The sequence below is a fragment of the Ochotona princeps genome, chromosome 8 (genome assembly GCF_030435755.1).
Source record: "Ochotona princeps isolate mOchPri1 chromosome 8, mOchPri1.hap1, whole genome shotgun sequence".
NCBI classification, from domain to species: domain Eukaryota; kingdom Metazoa; phylum Chordata; class Mammalia; order Lagomorpha; family Ochotonidae; genus Ochotona; species Ochotona princeps.
In genome coordinates this window covers 9,891,875-9,909,236 of record NC_080839.1, presented here as the reverse complement: position 1 = coordinate 9,909,236, position 17,362 = coordinate 9,891,875, and the positions used below count along the sequence as shown (strand labels likewise).

The following is a 17,362-nucleotide window of genomic DNA, read 5'->3' as shown; positions in this document are numbered from 1 at the left end:
GAAAAACATTTTATAAGTCTCTGAGTAAAAGCAAAGCAGATTCTATCACACTTTTTATAGACGATGGAATTGAAACAGAAAATACAAATGATAATATTTGAGGAAAATTTTCAAAATCAATAAAATGTGTATTATGAACAGATTTCAAAAACTTTTGTACCAAAATAAAAAAAAATAAATGATCTTTTATTACATTTTCCCATGAACTTTTTGAAATCCCTTCAGAGAAATCCACAACACATTGGGAAAAGCAGAGCAATACCCATACTTTTTGATTATCTAATAACTACAAGGTATTATACACAAAATTCAAGTAAAGTCAAATAAAAGTAGTACAGGTTGAGCATCCATAATGCAAAAATCCAAAATCTGAAATGTTCCAAATTCTAAAATTGTTTCTGAACTAACATGACGCTCAAAAAGTTTCAGATTTGGAATATTTTAAAGTTTGGATCTTTGAATTAGTGACACTCAGCCTTTGGTCAGTCTAGGCAAGTATTTCAAAATCCCAAAAGCCTAAAATCTGACACACTTCTGATCCCAAGCGTTTTGAACAAGGGAAACACTACCTGTACCTAAAAATAATTACTGCAGCAGGCATTTGGTCAAGCAGTCAAGACACTGCATCCCCTACTGATTCATCTGAACCTGAGCCTGGTTCTACTCCCCAGCTGAGCTTCCTCCTGATCCATACAGCCAGCAGGACCAATGGCATCCATGTGGGAGAGCAGGACTGAGTGGCCACCTTCAGCCCGGCCAGTACTGACTGTGGTGGGCATCTGGAGAATGAATCAGAATGGCAGCTTGCCCCCGCCCTCGCTCTGTCTGTATCTCTCAAATAATGAGGGGAGACGAAGGAGGGAGAAGAGATAGCAGGGCATTAATGCCATCTTCTCTGGCTAACATAAAAAATGTGGTGTAAGAGACAACAGTGGAGACCAGAAGTCTTGGGTCGTAGGTCGGTTCTGCCATAATCACCTATGTAACAGTAATAAGTTTTCTATCTTTGTGCTTTAGAATGACAGAGCTCAGGCCCAGCATGGTAACTCAATTGGCTAATGCTTCATCTCCAAATGTGCCACCTCATGTGGGTACCATTCATGCCCTGGCTGTGCCACTTCCCATTCAATTTCCTGCTTGTAGCCTGGAAAAGCAGCAGAGGATGGCCCAAAGCCTTGGGACACTGCACCATGGGAGATCTGTAAAGAAGCTCCTGGCTTCATATTCACCACCTGAGAAGATCAGTGGATGGAACACCTCTCGTTTCTCTTGTAAAAATCTGCCTTTCAAATAAACAAATCTTTAAAAAATCATAAAGAAAAGGAACATACCATATATAGTACCACATGTTAGACCACATTTAGACTTTTTTAAAAAGATGTATTCATTTTTATTGAGGTGGCAGGTTTACAGAGAGAAGAAGAGACAAAGATCTTTCATCCTCGGATTCATACCCCAAATGGCCCCAAAGGCCAGAGGTGAACCGATCTGAAGCCAGGAACCTCTCCCAGGTCTCCCATGCAGGTACAGGGTCCCAAGGCACTGGACCACCCTCTGCTGCTTTCCTAGGCCACAAGCAGGGAGCTGGATGAAAGCAGAGAAGCCTGGGCACAAACCAGCGCTCATATGGGATCCTAGCCCTTGCAAGGGGAGGATTAACCAACTGAGTTACGGCACTGGGCCTACACATTTACACTTCAGCTCTACAAACGGAATTCCACTACAGTCAGTGCCACTTCACAACACTAAGACAGCCATACAAAGATCATTTTCATTTTTCAAAGTGCAGATTATAAACAGGTTTGTTCATTCAGTCAAAACAGAACTTTTAAATTTGTGCAAAGGCTTTCTTACCTAGATCTTTATTGAGAAAACATTCACTATGTCACCATTTTATTTCTGCATAACCAAAGAGCTTGATTAAATGTTGGTTGTGCTACACTACGTAAATGGTAGAAAGAAGCCAAAAGGCTCCTGTATCTCCTTTGGCCTCAGTGTAGCAGGACCTTCATTATTTCATTAGGGTCTCACAAGCCTATAAATTGGAAAAAATAACTTAGCACAGTTACTGACGATCAAACAGAGAAAACCAAGGTGACGTCCCTGTAATCACAGATAAGTGAACACCCCTATCTTCTGATACCCACCCATGGCTTTGTCTAGCCCCCATGCTTATTCTTTCAACTTCTCTCACTCCAACTTTGTTAACATTTACCAAACCAGTCATCATTATCTACTAAATACCACTTATATTCAACAGATAAAAAAATGAAGGAACATTTTGCAAGTTTATAGAACAAATTTCTGAGTACATTCTAGTGCAGCTTACTCATTAGGTACTGATAAAATTATAAGAGATGGCACAAATTACTACAGAGCCATCTCTCTCCTGTTTGGGGTTTAATTCCCACACCTCTAATTCACAAGATCTGAGATGCTCAAGAAGTAGAAATAGACAAGCATATACCCACAGAAAATAATTTATAGAAAACTTCTAAAAAATCAGAATTACCAATATTGAATGGACTATCTTCCTAGATTACCACATTCACATCTTCAGAAAACATCTTGAAGTTTAAGTCTGTCACATTCCCTTGCTTCATTTTACTAACTACAGCAATGTATTTTCACACCTACCTGCCTTTCCACAAAACTTGGTGGAGTCAAAAATTATTAGACTATGTCTTTTTTTTTCTTTCAGATTTCTTTCTTTGAAAGGCAAGTGACAGAAAGAGAATGAAAACAGAGAGGGAAAGACACAGACAGATCTTCCCTCTGCTGCTTCACTTTGAAACTGTCCTCAACAGCTAGGGTTGGGCAAGGTCAAAGCCAGGAGTCCAGAACTTCATCCATGTCTCCCATAGGGACAGCAGAGCTCAAGCACTTCAGCTGCTCTGGGGTATCTGCATTCCCTTGGAAGACAGAATCACTAAGTCAGATAGATACCACTAGATTGGGCCGAAATAAATGCAAGAAGAAAATGAAGCTGGACAAAAGTAAAGAGGAAGTGGAGGATAAAACACACCTATTTCAGATAAAACCAGCCCAAGACGGCTGCTCCAAAGAGGCATTATTTAACAGAGATCTAAGCAAGAAAACAGAACAGCAACACATTTAAAGCATTTAAGGCTTTATTCTCTCCATGTTTCGCAAGAGACTATTACATAAATGGGCTTGCTGACTCAACAAGAGATAATACTTGGGTATTATCATTTGCATTACTAATGCTATGAAATGTAAATACATGGACTGGCTTGGAAAAGAAGGCAACAACTGTGACTGGCTTTGAGGTATTTGGGGAATTTATTTATTTATTTGGAAGTCAAAGGGACAAGGAGATAGGTATACATATGCACAGAGATCTTCCATCCACTGCTTCACTCTCCAAATGCCCATAATGGCCAGGGCTGGACCAGCCTGAAACCGTTAAGTCCAGAGCTTCATCCGGGTCGTCTGCTTTCCCAAGTGCATCAGCAGAGAACTTGATTAGAGGTGGAGCAGCCTTCAACTGGTGCCCACTTGGAATGCTGGCCTCATAGGCAGGAAATTTACCTGCTATGCCCCATCACTGGCCACTTACACTGGGTCCTAACGGATAAGCATGGTTCCAATTCACAGATTTCACTAGGAGGATTTCACTCTCCTTCCCAGAAGCAAAAGAATAAACAGAAACATAGTACTGACAAAGAATAAAGGTAAATCTAAAATACCAGAGTTAAGCTACTGACCAAAAATTTAGAGAATTTGAGGTTGAGGAGAGATAGGTCAGAATATCTTTACCCATTTAGATACAGGAACACATGTTTAAGACTTAACAACTAGTTAACAAAGAATCCACACCAACTGCCAAAGCAACTTCTCTTTTGTACTGCCATTTAGTTTCCTCTCTTTATGCCTAACTGCCAAAGATCATGTATTTGCTGCAAAATTCACATTCTCTACCAACCACCATCTTTTTGAACGTATTTCTAGTTCCTAAGCAGCATCCAAAATTCTAGTTCAATCAAGATCAGAATAAAACATAATGGAAGGTTCATACACTGCAAAGTACAACAGAAAAGATGTTAATCCTCTCCAAACTGACCTATAAGTTTTGTGTAATTACTCTAAAATTCCCAGCAAGATATTTTGCAGATACAAAAAACAAAACAAAACAAAACAAAAAAAACAGAACTCCAGAATTTGAGAAGTTATTGTAAAATTTGTATTGAAAGGTACAGGCCCTAGAATAGCCACACCGGTTCACTGGACAGAAACACTCCATCAACATAAAGGACTGATACAAAGACAATGCGAGAAGACGCAGACACACGTAATGCAATAAAAAAATCAGAAATAAACCCACCCAGAAACAGAAGGGAAAGGATAGCTATTTGAACAAACAGTGCCAGGGCCACTGGACACACACAACCCAAAATCAAACCAACAAAACGGTCTCAAAACAGATCATCATAAACTTAAACAAAAAACACAGAACTACAGATTTTTCAGAAAAAAAAGAAAAAGGAAAAAATCTTTGGGATTTAGCATTCAGCAATGAGTTTTTAAAACTTGAAAACAGAATTCATAAAAGAACAGATAAATTAGACCTTGTCAAAACTTCTACTCGATAAAACAACATGTCAGAAGGATGAAAGACAAGTTATAAAACTGGTAGAAAATATTTGCAAACCTCATAAACGCCAAAGGAGTAGAATCTGGAATGCATGAAAATTCCAAAATATTATGCAGTAAAGACAACTCAATTTAATCATAAATGAGCCACAAAAATAAAAAATTGTAAAATAACCCATGCACAATTCACTGAAAGTGATATCCCCCCCCAAAAAAAACACTCCACAGGAAGAAATGTTCAACACTGGCAGACAAGATGTAAATGCAAACGCAAAGCACAGCAACACATCTTTCACACTATCTAACCTTCAAAACAAAACAACCCCCCACCTTAACAAATACTGACAAGGATGTGGAGCAATTATACAAATCAAAGCCACAATGAGGTATCATTACACACTGATTAAAATGTATAAAACAAAAACATGCTAGTATGTAAGCAAGCCTGCTAGCGGTAATATCAAACAGCACATCTACTCTGGGAAAACACTCGGCAGTTTTTTCTAGAAACTAAGGATGCAACTACCAAATGATGTATCAATTGTTCTCTTACATTCACAAGAAAAATGTATATGCAAATATTTATAAATCAAAAACAAGAAACAACCCAGACGTCCCTTAACTGGTTAAGTTGTAGTACATTCAAGCTATACAACTCAGCAATAGAACGTGGAAAAAATTAGTGATATGTTTAACTGAAGAATTCCGAGAAGAAAAGCTGAGTGGGAATAAGTCCAATCTGTCACCTAGAAAAGCTTTTTAAATTAAAACAAATGCTTTAAACCCAGTGCCAAAAGGTTACATACTGTATATTCTACCTGTATATTTAAAGATCTTTATTTGTAAGACACAGAACACTCATTTACTGATTCATTCCACAAATGGCTAGAATGTGGGCAGCAAGAGGAGCTGGGGGGGAGGAGGTCAAGCCGAGGCAGGAGTTGCCAACACAATCTCACTCTCTCGTGTGTGTGTGTGTGTGTGTGTGTGGTGTGTCTGTGTGTGTGGACCACCCATTGAGCCACCAACGCTGCCTTCCACCGTCCACACCAGTGAGAAGCTGCAGTAAGGAGGTACCATATGCTACCTCTTAACAGTAACACTAAACATTCAACCTCCTATTCAACACTAATTTACACTCTTAAAATTATAAAATCATAGAACTGAGGACCAGTTGAGAGGTTGCCAAGGGTTAAAAAGAGGCCACAAGCAGAAGAAAAGTAGGCACGGCAATAAGAGCTCTACAGGAGAGATCCTTGCTGGAAATGTTTCGTAGTTTCACTTTACCAAGGTCAGTTTTCTGGTTGTGATACTTCCTCCATAAGATAATCACTGGGGGAAACAGGCATAGGAATAGGAATTGGAATAGTATCTCTGAATTGTTTCTTTTCTTAAGGTTCATCATCATTGGAAAAGCAGATTTCCACAGAGAACAGAGCGAGGGAGAGAGGGAGGGAGGGAGGGAGGGAGGGAGGGAGAGAGGGAGGGAGGGAGGGAGAGAGAGAGAGAGAGAGAGGTCTTTGATCAGTTGGTCCACTCCCGAAAATGGGCCACAATGGCCAGAGCTGAGCTGAGCTTGACCTAAAGCTGAGAGCCAGGCACTTCTTCCAGGCCTCACTCTAGAGTGTGGGAGCCTAAGGACTTACACCATTCTCCACTGATTGCCTGGGTCATAAGCTAGATAGAAAGTGGAACAACTGGACCACAAACCAGCACCCATACGGATGTGGATGCTTACAGGTGAAAGATTAGCCTGTTATGACACATGCCAGCCCCTCTCTGAATTATTTCTATAACTTCATGTGAATCTGCAATTTTCTCAAATATGTGATAGCTAGACAAGAACTTATCCTTACTGAAGAAACCTTTTTTTTTTTCTGAAAAAAAATTTTTTTTTTTGGAAAGTCAGATATACAGAGAGGAGGAGAGAGAGAAGAGCTTTCGTCCACTGATTCACTGACCAAGCAGCCGCAACAGCTGGAACTGTGCCGATTCAAACCCGGAGCCAGGAACTTCCTCCGGATCTTCCACATAGATGCAGGGTCCCAAGGCTTTGGGCCATCTCCAACTGCCTTCCCATGCTACAAGCAGGGAGTTGGATGGGAAGCCACCCAGCGGGACACAAACCAGCACACCCATATGGGATCCTGCTGCGTGCAAGGTGAGGGCTTTAGCCACTAGGCTACCACGCCAGGCCTGAAAATGTATTTTTTTTTTGTAATTTGTTGTCCTCCTTTCTTGTGCTTTTTAACTGTGCTATTTATAATTTTTAGAGAACATATATATATATATTTTAAGAGAATATATGTATTCTCTTAAAATTACAAATATATATACAAATATATATGTATGCACATATACACATACGTATATATACACAAATATATATACACACACACACATATATACCTGAAAGGCATGCTCAAGATTTGTGGCAGGGAATAGGCCTGCTTGGAGAGCTAAACGAACACTCTGGCTGGGTTGGAATTCCCACTGCTAAGTGCGAGAGCCGGAATGGGGGCAATGGGCCGGGCCGCAGTTTCCCTTAGCACAGGTGTGGACTGGATCTGGAGAGTGCCAGACTGGGAAACACGCCAGCACTCACTGGTACTCGTCAGAGTCTGGATGGGGGTAGAACGAACGGGCTGGGCTAGGTCTTGGCTCGCGTTGAACCACGTGAGAGCTGTGTCTAGGCACAGACCAGGTGTGGTTTGGCTGCAATACCACAACATGAAGAACTGAAATGGGTACGGGCTGACTGGGCAGGGTATGGGCTGCCAGGACAAGAGGTGGACAAAGTCAACCTGGGCCAAAGACCCACCTGTGTGTGAAAGATCTGCTACTGGGAGGAGACCAGATAGAAGAGTTTGGTAAACTTCTTTGACAGGATGCAGTCCCTACAAGTAAGCACAAGACAGCCCAAACGAGGCCAGGTTACAGGACCTGCCAGCATACATGTGGGTCAGGTATGGGAGTGTGCCAGGCGCAGTGGGTACTAGATTTGTGAGCCCCAGGGCATGGGGAGTCCAGCAGAACCCAAGTCTCCTGGCTCAGATCCTTGGGCCTGTCTGTGCAATGGGTGCTGGATCCATGAGTCCCAGTGGGGCCCAGGTCGCCTGGCCTGAGTTCTTGGGCTCACCTTCAGGGTGGGTGCCAAGTCCATGAGTCTTAGGGTTGGGAGTCTGGCTGGGCTCAGGTTGCCTGGCCTGGATCCATAGGTCCACCTGTGAGAACTGACCCTCTCAATGTAAAGGATGGAGTACTGGATGGAAGACCATGGTGCACATAGAGGATATAGTAGTCCATTGGGGTCTGCAAAGGACACCTGGTACCACAGCAGAGAATGGAGAACAGAACATATGGACAACTACCCCAAGCAAGCGATAACAGCAAATATCTGGGCAAACGAAGTCTTAAGGTTAAATGTGTCAGCCAATGGACACTTGAAGGGTTTCCTCATCCACAGACTGGGGAGATTAACAGCATTTCAGAACTATCGCATTGACCTGGGCAAAACCCTCAGAGTATGATCCACATTGTGATCCTGAGTTGATACCGGGTGGCCATTCCCCATCCTCGGGTACTGGGATGGTTGGGAGGCAGGGTATGCCTCTCCTCTTACCTCTTCCCGCCCCCAAGAAATGCAAAGAAAAAAATAGAAAGTTTGGAAATAATGATTACATCCACTTCCCCTAACCCTCAATCCTTTCCATCCTGATGATCTACGCAAACATCATCTAAAATAATACAAAAAGTTAAAAACAAAACAAGAATTCTCTTCCTTCTTCTTACATGAATATGAGTACTCTCGTAAATTGGGAAGTTCCATGATGGCTGATGTAACAAGCAATGTTTGCTTACTTTTGATCACATTTTAAATATTTTGTGGTATATCAGAAAAGTACCTGAAGCTTGAACCAGTTAAGATATGCAAGAGGGGCCCGGCGGCGTGGCCTAGCGGCTAAAGTCCTTGCCTTGAACGCCCTGGGATCCCATATGGGCGCCGGTTCTAATCCCGGCAGCTCCACTTCCCATCCAGCTCCCTGCTTGTGGCCTGGGAAAGCAGTGGAGGACAGCCCAGTGCTTTGGGTTCCTGCACCCGCCTGGGAGACCTGGAAGAGGTTCCTGGTTGCCGGCTTCGGATCGGCGCACACTGGCCCATTGCAGCTCACTTGGGGAGTGAATCATTGGACAGAAGATCTTCCCCTCTGTCTCTCCTCCTCTCTGTATATCTGACTTCGTAATGAAAATAAATAAATCTTCAAAAAAAAAAAAAAAAGATATGCAAGAGAAACTACAAGGCTTCTGCTGTGACGTTCCCAAAGCTGTACCAGGACTTATTTTGACCTAAATTCACTGTTAAGTAGCCAAGTAAGTCTTAATTACAACCAACATAATTGAGTCTCACACAAATGACGTCTCAGTTAATTTTTAGCTTTACTTCAGCAAATATTTGCTGAATGATTATGTCCAATCATTGCAGAAGCAACAGCATTACAACACTGATGAAAATGATCACCCCTACTCTTATCTTGTAAGACCTTGTGAACACTGAGATGCAGATCTGTACGCACAGTTAACTAAATCAGCACAATGATGATCAGACAATCAAGGGGACACCAAGGATAAACTGAGGATAGAGAGCGGAAAAGGAAGGAAAATACAACACTGACAAATATTTAGTCATTCATTTTTAAAAATGATTTTGAGAAAAGGAATTCCAGAATGGCAAAACATTTTAAGAGTGAACTGGATAACCAACAGTCAGTACATGGAGCCAGCCTTATTTTCCATTTCTGCTCCAGCCTAGGAAAGGCAGCAAAGATGGTCCAAGGCTTTGAGTCCCTTCCCAGAGGAAGCTCCTCACTCCACCTGGTCCAGTCTTGGCCTTTACAGCCATTTGGGAAGTGAACCATTGGGTGGAAACTCTTTCTCTCTCGTTTTCTGTAACTTTCAAATTAAAAGAAAAAAATGCACACTGACTGTAGATCAGAAAAAGATAAACTCCAAGCTGGCTGGTTTGGAAATTCAGGAAATGAATGCAGTGTCAGGAAAAATATAAACTATCATGAAGCAGGCACCACGCACTTCCAAATGAACAGAGACAAGTTTTTAAACAGAAAATATACGGCTGGAAACTGTGTAAGCAGTAAATTAGAATGTCCAGATTTCTTGCTTATTCACAAAAAAACCAACACCACCATCCTTTCCAGACACTAGGCGCAGTATCAAGGAGGGATAAAAAGAAAGAACTAGGAGATTAAGCAAAACTCAACCTCCTACACTGTAAACATTCTAGTCCTTTCCTTCCACATTGGCAGTCAAAATGTGGGCAGCAAGGCTATACCTTGAAGCTACACAACAGATCGTAAGATTCTTCTCTGGGATCTCTCTCTTACACACACATCTCCAAAAGGATTATCCCAAATGATCTAAAGAGAATTATAGTCGGAACCCAGCACAATGGCTCAGTGTCTAAATCACGGTTCATGTGCCAGCTGCTCCACTTCCCTTGCACCTCCCTGCTTGTGGCCTGGGAAAGCAGAGTATGGCCCAAAGCTCTGGAACCCTGCACCCACGTGGGAGACCAGGAGTAAGCTCTGGCTCCTGGCTTTGGATCAGCTCAGCTCCAGGCATTTTGGTCACCTGGGGAGTAAATCAGAAAACAGAAGATTTTTCTCTCTGTCTCTCCTTTCTATAAATCTGCCTTTCCAATGAAAATAAATAAGTTTTAATAGCAACAACAACAAAGATACTTACAGTTGTAGTGTTATCAATGAAATGGCCCTATCAAATCCCTTATAGAGAAGCTCATTTTATAAGCCCCACTCACATGTTATAAAGAAGTCTCCAGTCAGCTATTAAAACCAGACTACTGTTTTTCATTTCAAATATACAGATTTTTTTTCCAGAGGCAGAGAAAGGAAGCTAGCTCCCAACTGCTGGTTCACTCTCCACATGTCTACAATGGCCAGAGATACAGCCAGACCAAAACCAAGAGACAAGATCTAAATACATCCAGGTCACCCAATTTCAGCCAGCCCCAGTGGCAGGATAAAGAGCCAGAAACTACAGTCAGGCACTAGAAATGGATGCAGATCTTAACCAACAGGCTAAATGCTCATTCCTCATTTGACTTACAAATACACTATTTCAAAAAGGTCAAAATTACAGAAATAATGGCAGGGAAATGTGATCATGAAAAAAAAAGTGGAGGAAGAACATGTAAGTAGAGGATTCTTTTACCACTTTAAAATTATTTTACACACATAATTAACAAGCTTAAAACAAACAATTTTCAATCTTAATAAGAATACATGCCCAAATGAGGTAGCTAAAAGTAAAAAGTACTCAACCTGTATATCCATTAACATAGATGGCCACTCCACTAAAAATCGAAGAGGAAGCCCCATCCTTCTGCAGAGCAGTATCCGATCGGAATTGTTCCTCCAACTTCTGAACCTTGGCAGCCATATACCCACCCTACAATTAAATCAAAGATAACTCATCACAAAGGTTAGATTTTCTCCCCCCTTTGATTTTTCTGGATAAACATATTCAAAGTAATAAATAAGTAGAAGGATCTTATGCTGTGTTAGTAGCCGAATGACCTAACCATAAGCCACAAGGCAAAGCAACACAAAACAACAGATATGGCAAGAAAAACTTTCCCTCAACTTGATTTTTCACAATTTTGTTACATTTTTATGACAAATTTATTTTAATGAGGGAAACAACATCAACAATAAATTTAATACCACAAAATACTGTTCTTACATAATTGAGCAAATTAGAACCATGTTTAAACAAATCATTAATTTCCAAGTGATCTAACAGCACATTCTAGATTGCCTTCTACTGTCTCTCACAAACAAGGAGCTTAACTTGAATTACCTCAAGTAAAGCAATAAGAAAACAATGAATAACTCAGTAGATACATTCTTGGTTTCATTAAACTGATAGTGTAGCAACTTTCTTCTATAAATATCAGTTTTACAAGGTATATTTAAAAATTATCATTTTTACTAAACACCTTCAGATAAGTAAATTCACCTACATTTTTCCCAATCTTAAAATAATTAAGCTCGATTGATTCGAATCATTAGGTTTTTAAAGTTGTGGGTGGCTACAAGTGACCCACACTTTCCCAAAATGGATTTAATTTATTCAAGTATTACTTTCTTATAAAAATTTCAGAAAATGTAGGAAGGGAATGAATTAAAATCTAATGATTCCACTGATGAATTATTTGGGGTATTTTCAAAAGTTATTTCTGTGTCTAAAAGCATAAAAGTGTTACAAAGACAGGATCATATTCCTTTATAAACACATTGCTTTAATCAAGGGTCTCTGTCCAGCTTAGAAATTATATGGCTGGAGATTGGCACTGCTAATTTAACTATGCTGCTAGCATCCAGTATGAGAACCCCATTCTGAGTCCCACTTCCAACTGCTCCACTTCCGACTCCGTTCTCTATTAAAGCACCTGAGAAAGCAGCAAAGGATGATCCAAGCATCTGGGATCTTGCTACCCATGTGGGAAAGCAAGATGCAGCCAGATACAAAGTGAATCAGCAAAGGGAAGATCTTTCCCTACCATTCTGACTTTTTAAAAAATATCTCTGTATCTATTACAGAGATAACAGTAACAACTGCACAGTGTTCCACAGTAAGTTATTTGACTAGTTCTTTGTTTATCTGAATAGTTCCCTATTGCTGGATATTTATGTTTTCCACTTTTTCAGCATTATTAATAACACTGCAATAAAATCATTCCACTCGGAAATTTTGCATTCCAACTTATTTATTACCTTAGGATAAAAAGCTCCTGAGGGTAATATCTGTGCATTAAAGCTTAAGACCACTGTTACAGCATTTGATACACTGTGAAATTGTGAATTGGTATCTAAAGTGATTTACAATTTGTAAAATGCTTTACAGCATTATATAAGCTTAAAAGAAAAAAAGAAAATACCTAAACAGTTCAAAATAATTATTTTTATTCTTTTAAAACACACCCATTTTTCCCAGCCATCATTTTCAGCTCGCTTCCTCCATCCACCTCGCCTCATGGTGGGGCTTCTGTATTAGGGGAGAAAAAATATGTCAATTTTATAACAATGTATTCCTAACTGACATTATTTCAATGTCAAGAAAGAGAAGAAATTAAAATAAATTCAAATGTTCAACTTATCAATACCTAAAGTACAATAAATGAACTTTTTTAAGAATTTATATTCCCATGCTTTACAAGTAAAATCTGTTTCTAAAACATCCTCCTACAGATAAACATCACGATAAAATCATAAATGTCAACAGGAACATCAATCCTAACAATCATCTATGCAAAACATCATCAAATTCAACTAACACAGTCATACTTGCTTAAACTAATATTAAAACATTTGCTTTTGTTAATTGCCCTATACTATGGCTCTTAAATTCTGACTTTCCCAAACACTTGAGAGTTTTATTCATAGCATAACTCACCTATTGGGGGGGGGAGAAAAACCCTTTATAAAATCAATTCAAACAATATACTGTACAAGTGTTTGGCACAGCACTTAAGACACCGCCTGGGATGCCCATAGTTCCAAAGAGGAGTCCCTGGGTTCAAATCCTAGCTCTACTTTCAATCCAGCTGCTTGCTAATGCACATTCTAGGCACCAAGTGACAGCTCAAGTACTTGGGCTCCTGCTACCACACTGCAGATCAATGTGGAGTTCTAGTTCCAGACTCTGGTTTGGCCCACTCTCAGCTATTGCCTGAACTGAAAAGTGAACCACTGATAAAAACACCTTTGTCTCTCTGCCTTTCAAACAAGTAAAACAAATTAAAATAATAATAATAAAGACACACATCACAGGCAACATGACACAGAAAAAATGATCACTGATTACAACTCCAGCATAACCTTCAAGGCGACCCAATGAGAGCTCCTCTAATGGCAGCTGGCTCAGTGGCTAAAGCAATATAAAAATTCATAAGTCAAAGCAGGCACTGAAACTCCTTGCAGTTAAATTCTTCTAATCCAAAAGGCTACATTTCAGAATGACTACATTATCCTGCACAGAAACATCTCTAGTCATTTTTAATTTTAGTAACCATTTGAAGGGTTTGCCAGATGAAGCTTTACACACCACATAATCAAAAACTTTTAGTATGATTTATGAGAGTATTTTATTTAACACTACCTTAAAACATGACACTTTCCACACATAATGGTCATACTTTGTTTTAATTCTTTTTCAGTATAACATAGGATTTAGTTTCTTTTGCTAAAACTTTGATAGTAATTATAAATTTTTGCTGTCATACCTAGAAGATGTCAAAAAGATCTGCAGAAATTTTCTCCAACAGCTAAGTTTACCATTAGAGACAAAACAGCAGCAGTGTGTCCGCGACATGGGAAAGCGTTCAGAGGTCAAGAGGCAAACGGTGACGCTCAAGGAGAGCTGCCGCATTTCCTGTTAAATATTTTCTATCCCAAGGTTCATTTTGTCCAGCCTGTAAAGACTACATCCCTCACCTCAAAGGAGCCTCGTTTAAGAAACGTGTTACTAGCTCCAGTGGCGCAATTGGTTAGCACGCGGTACTTACAATGTGTTACTTCTCCCTTCAAACAGATTCTGAATCTACACGCCTCTTACAATCAGGCTGGGAGTTCTAGTCGTTACACACCAAGGACACACACATAATAACTAGATGCAACTGCTAATCTGCTGCAGGAAGCTAAAACAAAATCTGAAAGTTCACTTCACTTGCCCATTTACCTAAACGAGCCCCACTTATTTAAAATCCATGGAATATGTAACAGCAAAAGGTTAATATAAAAATCTTTATGGATGGTTACAGTAGAATCAATATATATGAAGTCATAATACAAAAAATTTCCCCCGGCTCACTGCCACCTGGTGGCACACCTGTGGGGACTTGGTGTGCAAGGTCTGAGGATGGCACAGGTGGGTGTGTGGGGGCCTGGGGTCTGACGTCCAGGATTGGTGGTCTGACCATGGAGTACATGGGTCAGAACTGGGCCTCCTCAGTGGAAAAGGTGGAGTAGTGGACGGCAGGTCCAGATGCACACGCAGGATACGGCAGTCCACTGGCGACTACAGAGCACATCTGTGCAACAGCAGAGGAGAACAGGACAAACTGGACAACTATCCCAAACGATAACAGCAAATATTTGGGATGGACTGTGTCAGTCAATGGACATTGGAACAGCTTCCTCAATCTTGGACTGGCAAGATAACAGAATTTCAGAACTACTGAAAACACTTGGGCAGACCCCTTGGAGCATGCTCCACACTGGGGAGCCTGTGTTGATATGGGGTGATCATTCCCCAATCCTGGGTACCGGGGCGGTTAGTAAGACTGGGTATGGCTTCTCCCATTATCTAACCCTTTCACCCAGATATAGGAAGAAGAAATAGAAAGTTTGGAAACAATGATCACATCCACTTCCCCATAACCCTCAATCCTTCCCATCCTGATCAACTGTGCAAACATCATCAAAAATAAAAGTTAAAAAAATTTTTCCCAAAAAGATATGAAAGGTTTGTTTATACATTCCATAGTACTGCAGTCAATGTGTAAAACTTTGAAATGTAAAGTATGGAAGCAAACAAGTGAAAACCTTAGGGCCCAGTGTGGTAGTCTAACAGTTAAAGTCCTCGCCTTGCATAAGCCGGGATCCCATATGGGCACCAGTTGTATCCCAGCTGCTCCACTTCCCATCCAGCTCCCTGCCTGTGGCCTAGGAAAGCAGTCGAGGACGGCCCAAAGCTTTGGGACCCCGCAGCCATGTGGGAGACCCAGAAGAAGCTCCTGGCTCCTGGCTTTGGATTGATCAGATCAGCTCAGCTCCAAGTGTTGTGGCCACTTGGGGAGTGAATCAGCAGACAGAAGATCTTTCCGTCTCTCCTTCTCCCTGTAAATATCACTTCCAATAAATAAATAAACCCATATGGGATCCTGGAGCTTGCAAGGAGAGGAGTTAGTCACTGAGCCAATATGCAGGGTCCAGGATGCCTGATTTTTTGTTTTTACCTTTGTTTGTTCTCAATTCTCTGCTAAGGTATTTAATGGGTTAAAAGCTAATTTAATGTCTGATCTATCCCAGGAGCACCTGCATTTAAAGATTTTCCAAGGTAGCCCTTTACCTGAACAGAACACCCAAGTCCCACATCTGAATGCCTGAGAGTGATTCCCAGTTTCAACTCTCAACTCCAGCTCCCGGTACATGCTCAGGTGACTGGGCTTCCAAGTTCCCAGCTGTGGGCTGCTGCAGACATTCTGGGAGTGAACCAGCTAGATGATGAGAGCAGTGTCTGGATCTCTACCTTAAATTATCAAAAAATAAACTTCCCCATTCACAAATGGTGTTAGGAAAACCAGGCACTGCAAGTAAAACAACGAATTTAACCTAAAATTTACCAAAGACCTAAATGTAAAAGCTCAAAGTATAGATCTCTTAGAACAGGATAGTTGCAAATTCTATATGATAAAGAGTTAATATACAGCATGCAGAAAGAACTACAATAAATGTGTGAAGGATTTTAATAGAAATTTCTCTAAAATATACACAAATGGTCAACACACAATATCAGGTTGCTCAATATCACCAATAATCAAAAACAACAAACCAGGAGACACCATATCACATCCAACAGAATGACTACTACAAGAAAACAAAAATAACAGGTACTAGCAAGAATGGGAAGAAACCAGCTCACTTGTGTATTTCACAGTGGGAATAAAAATTATGCAGCTTCCATGGAATACATTATGGCAGTTATCAAAAAGAATCAAATAGAAACTACCATACAATTCAGCAATTTCACTTCTGGGTATATACCCAGCAGAATGAAAGCAGGGACATGAAGATATTTATTTATTTTTTTTTTAAAGATTTATTATCTCCACTACAAAGTCAGATATACAGAGAGGAGGAGAGACAGAGAGGAAGATCTTCCATCTGATGTTTCACACCCCCAAGTGACCACAACGGCTGGTACTGCGTCGATCCAAAGCCGGGAGCCAGGAACCTCTTCCAGGTCTCCCATGCGGGTGCAGGGTCCCAAAGCTTTGGGCCGTCCTCGACTGCTTTCCCAGGCCACAAGCAGGGAGCTGGATGGGAAGTGGAGCTGCCGAGATTAGAACCGGCGCCCATATGGGATCCCAGGGCGTTCAAGGCGAGGACTTTAGCCGCTAGGCCACACTGCCGGTTCCAAGATATTTATACATCTATATTCATAGCAGCTTTATGTACAACAGCTAAAAAGTGAAAGCAACCCACATGCCCACTGACAAATGAATGCTTTAACAAAATATGGCCTACAGACAATGAAACATGACTAAGCTTTATGAAAGGAAGGGAAACTTCAACACGTACTCCAAGGGAGAACTTTGAAGACACTGAGTTAAGTGAAGGCAGTCAATCCTACAAGGACAAACACTAGGATTCTACTCATCAAGTGGTTAAATTCAGAGATAGCGGGGCCGGCGCAGTGGCACAGCGTCTTAACCCTCCACTTGCGATGCCTGCATCCCTATGGGTACCAGCTTCTGTCCAGGTTGCTCCACTTCCCATCCAGCTCCCTGCCTGTGACCTGGAAAAGCAGCCGAGGATGGCCCAAAGCCTCAGGATGCTGCACCCACGGGGAACACACACAAACTCCTGGCTCCTAGCTTCAGATTAGATGAGATCAGATCAGCTCCAGCCAATGCGGGCATTTGGGGAGT

The 17,362-nt window shown here is 41.0% G+C and overlaps 1 protein-coding gene across 9 annotated transcripts in view; it reads right to left on the bottom strand.

Annotated features, from left to right (window-relative positions):
- Positions 1 to 17,362, bottom strand: part of REV1 (REV1 DNA directed polymerase) — a 100,601-nt gene that overhangs the window by 54,082 nt on the left and 29,157 nt on the right. For 6 of the 9 annotated variants that reach the window (XM_058667517.1, XM_058667516.1, XM_058667515.1 and 3 more), the window contains 2 exons: positions 12,633 to 12,696; positions 10,971 to 11,097 (listed from right to left, as the gene is read on the bottom strand). The exons of 1 other annotated variant lie outside the window; for it this stretch is intronic. In XM_058667517.1, coding sequence (XP_058523500.1) covers positions 10,971 to 11,097; positions 12,633 to 12,686 — 181 coding nt within the window. In that variant the 5' untranslated portion in view covers positions 12,687 to 12,696. Of the gene's footprint in view, positions 1 to 1,854; positions 2,036 to 10,970; positions 11,098 to 12,589; positions 12,697 to 17,362 lie in introns of those variants that run through there. 2 more of the 9 variants (XM_058667521.1, XM_058667524.1) reach the window with 2 other exon arrangements.